This window comes from Oncorhynchus nerka, linkage group LG24, assembly GCF_034236695.1.
Source record: "Oncorhynchus nerka isolate Pitt River linkage group LG24, Oner_Uvic_2.0, whole genome shotgun sequence".
Lineage (NCBI taxonomy): Eukaryota > Metazoa > Chordata > Actinopteri > Salmoniformes > Salmonidae > Oncorhynchus > Oncorhynchus nerka.
This window is the reverse complement of record NC_088419.1, coordinates 90,690,641-90,700,293: the sequence shown is the minus strand read 5'-3', so window position 1 is coordinate 90,700,293 and position 9,653 is coordinate 90,690,641. Positions and strand designations below refer to the sequence as shown.

General features: G+C 42.8%; 1 protein-coding gene across 2 annotated transcripts; it reads left to right on the top strand.

Annotated features, from left to right (window-relative positions):
* The first annotated feature begins 1,124 nt into the window (after positions 1–1,124).
* On the top strand, positions 1,125–9,388 carry commd2 (COMM domain containing 2). Of its 2 annotated transcripts, none has more exons than XM_029633304.2 (5): positions 1,125–1,350; positions 2,358–2,435; positions 2,579–2,661; positions 2,843–3,016; positions 7,425–9,388. In XM_029633304.2, the coding sequence occupies exons 1-5, from the start codon at positions 1,284–1,286 to the stop codon at positions 7,623–7,625; spliced, it is 603 nt and encodes a 200-aa protein (XP_029489164.1). In that variant the 5' UTR covers positions 1,125–1,283; the 3' UTR covers positions 7,626–9,388. The 2 variants fall into 2 exon arrangements, with proteins under 2 accessions (XP_029489164.1, XP_029489165.1); XM_029633305.2 differs by having other exon boundaries at positions 1,129–1,229.
* Positions 9,389–9,653: the final 265 nt, after the last annotated feature.

The following is a 9,653-nucleotide window of genomic DNA, read 5'->3' as shown; positions in this document are numbered from 1 at the left end:
GGGCTCGAACCCCTCTGCACACATAGACAGCTGACACCCCGCGAAGCATCGTTATACCCATCGCTGCTCAAAAGCCGCGGCCCTTGCAGAGCAAGGGGAACCACTACTTCAAGGTCTCAGAGCGAGTGACGTCACCGATCGAAACGCTATTAGCGCTCACCACCGCTAACTGGCTAGCCATTTCACATCGGTTACACTAGGGATGGAAAAAAAGTGCGACACCAATCAGGCCCTTGAGGACTGGAGTTGCCCACCCTGTGTAATTCACACATTTATCAAGAGAACATCCCTGGTCATCCCTATTGCCTCTGATCTGGCAGATTCACTAAACAGAGAACATCCCTGGTCATCCCTACTGCCTCTGATCTGGCAGATTCACTAAACACAAATGCTTTGTTTGTAAATTATGTCTGAGTGTTGGAGTGTGCCCCTGGCTCCCCAAAAATAAAATAAAAACAATAAAATGATTGCTGTCTGGTTTACTTAATATAAGGAATTTGAAATGATTTATACTTTTACTTAAAATACTTAAGTATATTATAGCAATTACATTTACTTTTGATACTTAAGTATATTTAAAACCAAATACTTTTAGACTTTTACTCAAGTAGTATTTTACTGGGTGACTTTCACTTTTACTTGAGTGATTTTCTATGAAGGTATCTTTACTTTTACTCAAGTATGACAATTGGGTACTTTTTCCACCACTGCGTGCACGTAGCCTACTTGAAAGCGGTGTTTTCTTCAGCCTACAGACATCACAAGGTTGGAATGGCAAGGTTGTTATCACTGTTTAAAAACTCAAAAATGTGAAGCCCCTCAAGTGCCTGGTGATAGTGTGGCCTATTGTGATGAATACCAGACAGAATAGTGATCATTTCAACAACTTCATTTCAATACCCATGTCATTACAGTTTAAGAGGTGGAAAAAAATGTAAATCTGTTGCTGTGCCCTTGAGCAAGGCATTTAACGTGTCAATGGTGGCCCTGGCCGTGACACCCCTGTGGGTGTCTTAGGGGGAGTTGGGATATGCAAGAAATACATTTACATTAAACACTTGTAACAGGACAAATATAAGCAGGCCAGTGCGGCAGGAATCCGGAACCTTTTTTCTGCTGCAACTTTGTTTCTTTCGAATTGTATGGGCTGTAGAATTTTGATCCTGGTGGTCATGTGATTTTGATCAGCCTAGTTAGCTAACTGATAAAAGTCAACATTTCATTCTGTAGTAGGTACATTTTGTCGACTTTGCACAATAAGAGTTAGACTATAACTTATAATAATGCTGTTGGTGTTATCTGACGAACATAAGGAGCACCTGGGGTTTCTGCCAGAGGTGGACTCTGCGGGTAAATATGACTGTTAGCATGACAGCTAGCTAATGTTACCAGCTGTCATTAGACTAACTAAATCAACGCTAGATTCATTGTGTTTTAAAGTTATTAAACCAGCGAATACAGTGTAACATAGATTCATAGATTGTCCTGTCTGTTATCAAGATGTTATTCTAGCTAACGTTCGCTACTTCCGTCTGCCTATAATGTTACTGTGCCTGTCCAGAAACAACCTAGCTACCGATACCCCTTGAGTGGATCTGAAATGACTAATGGGTATAACAATCTGTCAAATGCCACTAGAATATCAGAGAGCAAGGGAGTGCTCATATATAACCCTAGATGGGATAGGTGCTATGTCCTTACATGTTCTGGTTTTAAAGGCGAATTGGCTGTGGCAGCCAAAATACTCAATCTAAACGTGAATCGATACTCAATTGCGGTACGGTTATAGAAACATAGTTCCCTTTACTTTCATATCACATTTTTTAAAAAGTTTGTGGCGTCCGTCTTACGTTTATACACGGACACCGGTGTTCGGAGACGCAGATTCGCACCGGTCGTCCACTCGGTCTGTAACATGGTAATATGTCCGTGTGGGAGCCCTAATCTTATAAAAGTTGTGTAGTAAATTTAACCTTTTCATTTTTGAAAATAATTTCTCGCTGATATGGAATATACGTTCCTTAGGTTTCAAAAAACGTACCACAAGCGATGCGTATTACTATTTAGAGCAAGCTGGTCCGAGAAGATACTTTAGTCAAGACGCTATCAATGGGCGCTAACATAATTAACGTCTATGAATAGGGTAACATAGTCCTTGGAAAATACTGAGTAACGTTAGGCTCCTTTAGTCCGTTATTGGGCTAGCCAGGGCAGCGGCCAGTGGGCTTTATGGCCCTACACTTTAACGCCCACAAGCTGCTGTCCAGCCTAGTGGTAGACTAATGGTTATCTGGACCGGAGTCACAGGATCATTGCCACAAGTTTGAGGGGTAATATATATATTTTTTCCTTATCAGTGGTTGGTGAATTTGGACGAATAGCGGTTGAGTTCCTGCGAAAGGGAACAAACCCTAAGATCTATGAGGGTGCTGCCAGTAAGTATCAGTTTCCAAGCTTGCATGATTCTTCCTACAAAACATTTTCTCTGTGTAAAGCTGTCATTCCATTTCTTTGTTCAACATGTTTTACATGGTAGACTTGTAGCTAACTAATTTCCCCTCCTCACTGTGTCCTTCAGGGAAGCTGAGTGTTGACGCAGAGACCGTACAGCATGGTGTGGAGGGACTCATGTACCTGCTCACCGAGAGCTCCAAACTCATGGTGAGTGGGTACCTAGAGCCTGCCCTATACCCTTCCTACACCTAACACACTGAGGGGTGAGAAGTTAGACAGAGGAGTGTGCTAGTCTCTAACTAGCACACTTACATTGAGGCAGCTCTCGGAAGAGTTCAGAATGAATTGCCATGTTAAGCCTGTTCTCTGCCTTGTGTATGTGTTGCAGATCTCTGAGGTGGACTTTCAGGACTCAGTGCTGGTGCTGGGCTTCACCGAGGAGCTGAACCACCTGCTGCAGCAGCTCTACCTGGAAAACAGGAAGGAGATCCGACACATCCTGGGTGAACTCACCCCCTCACTGCCACACTACCACAACCTGGAGTGGAGGCTGGACGTTCAGGTACTCTGTTGTCCGTTTGTTTTCTCTGTCTGCATGTCTCTCTGTTGGCCTGTCTGTGTGTCTGCTTTTTTGTGCGTGCAGGGTTGCTAAGTCTGTGGTTTCCCTGACAAATTGGGATACTTTGACAACGATGTCGCGGGTGAAAATGTATTGGTTGTGGGTTTTTGGCCTATTTCTAAGTTGTGCCGGTCAATCACAATTGCTGATCATTTGTTAAAATGCATTAGATTGACGGTAACAGTCAGTCAGATTAGGCTGCGGGGGGGGAAATACAATGTCTGTTGTTGACAAGCATATTCAGTTCATATCCATGTTATTAATATTTAATTCAGTGAGTATGACCCCCATCCTCAGCAGCCTATTTCAGCAGGCTATTGGGAAACACGTAACTCAAATTTCGCCTCTCCTATTCATGTTACGGGGAGCCTCTGAGAATAACATTGAGGCTTACACGGTGACGGAGTTCATCAGGAAGTGTGTAGGGGATTTTTTTATTTTTTTAAATTTTTATTTCACCTTTATTTAACCAGGTAGGCTAGTTGAGAACAAGTTCTCATTTGCAACTGCGACCTGGCCAAGATAAAGCATAGCAGTGTGAACAGACAACACAGAGTTACACATGGAGTAAACAATTAACAAGTCAATAACACAGTAGAAAAAAAGGGGAGTCTATATACATTGTGTGCAAAAGGCATGAGGAGGTAGGCGAATAATTACAATTTTGCAGATTAACACTGGAGTGATAAATAATCAGATGGTCATGTACAGGTAGAGATATTGGTGTGCAAAAGAGCAGAAAAGTAAATAAATAAAAACAGTATGGGGATGAGGTAGGTGAAAATGGGTGGCTATTAACCAATAGACTATGTACAGCTGCAGCGATCGGTTAGCTGCTCAGATAGCAGATGTTTGAAGTTGGTGAGGGAGATAAGTCTCCAACTTCAGCGATTTTTGCAATTCGTTCCAGTCCCAGGCAGCAGAGTATGTTGTTCCCACTGTGACTATTAAAACCTGCCCAAACCAGAAACCGTGGATAGATGGCAGCATTCACGCAAAACTGAAAACGTGAACCACCGCATTTAACCACGGCAAGGTGACTGGGAATATGGTGGAATACAAACAGTGTAGTCTTGAAGCAAGTGGGGACAGCATACTGGAATAGGGAGAGATTGAATATGTCCGTAAACATACCAGCCAGCTGGTCTGCACATGCTCTGAGGACGCGGCCGGGGATGCCGTCTGGGCTGGGACCTTGCGAGGGTTAACACGCTTAAATGTATATGGCAGGGTCTACAGACAATCACGGACTACAAAAGGAAAACCAGCCACATCGCGGACACCGACATCTTGCTTCCGGACAAGCTAAACACCTTCTTCGCCCGCTTCGAGGATAACACAGTGCCACCGACATGGCCCGCTAAGAACTGTGGGCTCCTTCTCTGTGGCCGACGTGAGTAAGACCGTTAAACGTGTTAAACCTCGCAAGGCTGCCGGCCCAGACGACATCCCTAGCCGCGTCCTCAGAGCATGCGCAGACCAGCTTGCTGGAGTGTTTACAGACATATTCAATCAACCCTTATCTTAGTCTGCTGAGCCTACATGCTTCAAGATGGCTACCATTGTTCCTGTACCCAAGAAACCAAAGGTAACTGAACTAAATGACTATCGCCCCGTAGCACTCACTTCTGTCATCATGAAGTGCTTTGAGACTAGTCGAGGATCATATCACCTCCACCTTACCTGACGCCCTAGACCCACTTCAATTTGCTTATCGCCCCAATAGGGTAATCGTCAGCACATTTCCCTGTCCCATCTGGACAAGAGGAATACCTATGTAAGAACGTTGTTCATTGACTATAGCTCCGCCTTCACCATATTAGCCTCCAAGCTCATCATTAAGCTTGAGGCCCTGGGTCTGAACCCCGCCCTGTGCAACTGGTCCTGGACTTCCTGACAACACCTCCACTTCGCTGATCCTCAACAATGGGGCCTCACAAGGATGTGTTCTCAGCCCCCTCCTGTACTCCCTGTTCACCCATGACTGCGTGGCCAGACACGCCTCCAACTCAATCATCTAGTTTGCAGACGACACAACAGTAGTAGGCTTGTTTACCAACAATGACGCGACCGCCTTCAGGGAGGAAGGGAAGGCTCTGGGAGTGTGGTGCCAGGAAAATAGCATCTCAATCAATGTCAACAAAACAAAGGAGATGATTGTGGACTTTAGGAAACAGCAGAGGAATCACCCCCCCCCCCCCCCCCTCATCCACATTGATGGGACTGCAGTAGAGAAGGTGGAAAGTTTTAAGTTCCTCGGCGTACACATCACTGACAATCTGAAATGGTCAATCCATACAGACAGTGTGGTGAAATTTGCCTTGGCCCCTCAAACTTTTATAGATGCACAATTGAGAGCATCCTGTCGGGCTGTATCACCACCTGGTACGGCAACTGCACCGCCCGCAACCGCAGGGCTCTCCAGAGGGTGGTATGGTCATCCCAACGCATCACCGGGGGCACACTACCGGCCCTCCTGGACACCTACAGCACCCGATGTCACAGGAAGGCCAAAAAGATCATCAAGGATCTCAACCCTTGAGCGGCCTGTTCACCCCGCTACCATCTAAAAGGTGAGGTCAGTACAGGTGCATCAAAGCTGGGACTGAGAGAATCTGTTTTTCAGTCTATCTCAAGGCCATCGGACTGTTAAATAGCCATCATTAACCGGCTACCACCCGGTTACTCAACCCTGCACCTTAGAGGCTGCTGCCCTATATATACATAGACATTTACAGTACCAGTCAAAAGTTTTGACACACCTACTCATTCAAGGGTTTTTCTTTATTTTTACTATTTTTCTACATTGTAGAATAATAGTAAAGACATCAAACTATGAAATAACACACATGGAATCATGTAGTAACCAGAAAAGTGTTAAACGAATCAAAATATATTTTAGATTCTTCAAAGTAGCCACCCTTTGCCTTGATGACAGCTTTGCACACTCTTTGCTCGTTCCTAATATTTACATTTCTTAATTCCATTCTTTTACTTTCAGATTTGTGTATATTGTTGTGAATGTTTAGATACTACTGCACTGTTGGAGCTAGAGAACACAAGCATTTCACTACACCCGCAATAACATCTGCTAAATATGTGTATGCAATCAAATTTTGATTTGATAAATGATTCTGTCATTTTGAACTAAGCAAGCTGCTAAATCGTTCAGCCTACGTCTTGCCTAGGCTACTGTAGGCGATCTGAAATTAGATGTAGTCCTATCAGGGGCTATAGTCAGCCTGCATCTCGTTTAGCAAAGGTGAATTACTATCATAAACCTAGATTTTAGTGTGTAGCCTATCCCTATTGAAACGACAAGTCATTCTCGTAGAAAGGCCATTTTATACATTTCTTTAATTAATTATATTTTTTGTCTTAATTAACATCCGGCACAATTGCCAGAAAATAGTTTTAACATTTGTTTTTTTTGGAAGTTCGTTCAAGTGTTTCTTGTGCAGAGGTTTCGAGGTTCCTCTGTCCAACTCCAATCTCCTGTTGGATTTATCTGTAGTTATGCACATGTGCAAAAGGGATTTATTTACAATTATAAACTGGGCTCGAGCCCGGAATGCTGATTGGCTGAAAGCTGTGTTCAATAAGACTATATACCATGTGTATGACATGGTGTTTTTTTTTTTTACTATTCTAATTACGTTGGTAACCAGTTTATAATCGCAATAAGGCACCTCTGGGGTTAGTGGTAAAAAACCTAGTCACCTAGTGGTATATGGCCAATATACCACAGCTAAGGGATGTATTCTTGTGACATATTCAAATTCCTTTATTAGGTCACCTAGTGGCATATGGCCAATATACCACGGCTAAGGGATGTAATCTTGTGACATATTCAAATTTCTTTTTTAGTTCACCTCCTAGTGGTATATGGCCAATATACCACAGCTAAGGGATGTATTCTTGTGACATATTCAAATTCCTTTATTAGGTCACCTAGTGGTATATGGCCAATATACCACAGCTAAGGGATGTATTCTTGTGACATATTCAAATTCCTTTATTAGGTCACCTAGTGGTATATGGCCAATATACCACGGCTAAGGGATGTAATCTTGTGACATATTCAAATTTCTTTATTAGGTCACCTCCTAGCTCGCAATACGTTTTTCATGAAAACCAAATGTTGCTTCTAACATCATTACAAGTTGCGTCGATATTCCTGCCTGATAACGTCATGGAAAAAGAGTTTATTGAATAAGTGCTGCAATTTTTTGGGGGGGAGAGGGGCTAGTTAGATCTGTGTGTGAGTGGAGTCTTTCTGTGTTTGTCTCTCTTTGATGGTACATCAATTCAGTTTGTAAAAAAAAGTCCCCCTCCCATCTCTCTCCTCTAGCTGGCTAGTCGTGCCCTCCGGCAGCAGATTAAGCCTACAGTGACTATGAAGCTGCACCTGGAGGAGAGTGGAGGTGATAAGAGCGCTAAGGTACTACAGACTGACCCTGCCACCCTGATGCACCTCATCCAGGAGCTGGAGAAAGCCCTAGCTGAGCTCAAGACCACACATTGCCGCAGGATCCTACGCAACATCAAATAGGGACCTCCGACTGACACAACTATTGTCCGTTATTGAACTGGGACATCACTGATCTGGACGCGTGCAACATCAAATCCTTTGGACACGGATTCCTGTGCAACATCAAACAGGGTTCTATTCCTTGACCCCGGAACCCTATGTAAGAGCAAATAGGGTCCCCCCTGACATGAAATTATTTCTCACTTTGAATTGAGCTCTGCCAGCAGAGGGCGCTACAGCTTACCCTGCATCAGGAATAGCAGGGATAGGAGATGGGCCACTATCACATAGGATAAAACTTTGTTGCCTGAAGTGCTTATGTCTCCTTGTCTCCTTTTTAACTTTCTGTTTGGATTAAGACCCGTAGCCACAGAGTGTCTTGGAGTAGGAGGGCTGATCTAGGATCAGTTTAGCCTTTTAGATCATAATGAATCAGATTTATATGGACAGATCCTAGATCAGCTCTCCTACTTTGAGACGCTTTGTGGACACAGGCCCTGGGAGAGCTGATCAGGAAAAGTGAAATAAAAATGGCAGAGGCCACCTGGGGTATGCTATCACCTGTGCAGTTTTATTCCGATCGGGGAGGGAGATGATAATGTTGAATGTTGAGGTTACTGATTGATATTTTCTAACCTTGTGGAAACACAGCACTTGGCAAAAGCCCTCAGTCGTTAATCATGCAGTGCTTTTGCATTCAATTTCTTTGATCATTGAATTTGTTCACCTTCACATGTAAAAGTGTTAATTGTATTTTATATCACGTTTTTTTGTGCTAACATTTTTTTTTGGGGGGGGTAGTCTTGATTCTTTTCACGGACCAATTGACCCTTTGCTAAGCCCTGCCCCAGAATGTTGGGCAACCAATCGCATCACTCAACTGGATAGCAACTGTCATCATGTCCGACTCGGACAAGCTCCGGTTTAAATCACATGAAATCCAGTGAGGACTATGGGAAAAAACAAACAGTTTTCTTTAAAAAACAACATTTTGCCAAAATGGCTAAATAACTGAACAGTGCAGCAGGAGTACTTGATACTGTGATTCCTGAAAGAGCCTGTTGATGGAGTGTTTTTCAAATCTGAAATTATACTAATACCATTGCTAGTTCAGCTGGGTAGCAAACTCTGTCTCATTGGTCACCAAAATGTAGCTGACGCTAGCTAGCCACTTAATATAACTTGTTTTCTCAATGTATGTTAGCTAGCCAAGTTAGCAATGTTATGAATACAACTCCTATCTGGTCTCGACATCAGGATATGATTTGAAAGCGCTAGTTGGCTCCAAAGGGGGTTATAGTTTTGACTGCATGTTGACAGTGAATTCAAAGCCTTTCAGTGGCTAGCTGCACCACTAGCATAATTTTATCAGGTTCTCAGGAAACAATTGTAATGACAGTCCCACTACAACATACCCAAGAGTTTCCTGATTAGCAAATGTTTATTTTCATTATGTATTAGAAAACACAGTTTGAGATCATTGTGAGGGGATGTCGTCAGTGGTTGAATGGGGAATTGGACGGCACTGGAAAATGTTTTCCGATGTTGCAACAGTAACCAAGGAGGGGGCGGGCATAGAGAAGGGTCAATTATGGAGGACGGTGAGAGAACACTGCACTGTATAATGTAGAGGATTCAGAATGTGTTCTTTCTGTTATACATCAAGTGTTAATTTTTTGTTTTACTTCTGCATGTCTGACTAATGTATTCTTCTAGGATTTCTGATGATTTTTGAGTGGCTGAATGTTACTTTGAATTTTATAAAGCAAAGAAGTTAAAAGGTTTACCTGCGACTGTTTCTTGAGCAACAGAGAACAGTATTTAGATATTTCCCTCTATTCATTTTTCAAAGACTGATGAAGTCAGGTTTTCGTGAGTTAATTTTTTGGCAATCATTTTTTGTGAACACATTCATTGGTTTATAATAGTATTACTTCTCAAATAGGGAATTATTACACATAAATACCTCCATCAGCAAACTACTAAACAAAACAGCTACTTAGGCCAATCAACTCAACTTTGCTTCTGTTTTTATTTTGATGTATGTTA

Excerpts from the sequence above, each read along its gene's own strand:
- commd2 (XM_029633304.2), top strand. The coding sequence starts at position 1,284 with ATGCTGTTGGTGTTATCTGACGAACATAAGGAGCACCTGGGGTTTCTG. Across the intron at positions 2,436-2,578 it reads GATCTATGAGGGTGCTGCCA|GGAAGCTGAGTGTTGACGCA; the intron begins GTAAGTATCAGT and ends TGTGTCCTTCAG. Across the intron at positions 2,662-2,842 it reads CCGAGAGCTCCAAACTCATG|ATCTCTGAGGTGGACTTTCA; the intron begins GTGAGTGGGTAC and ends TATGTGTTGCAG.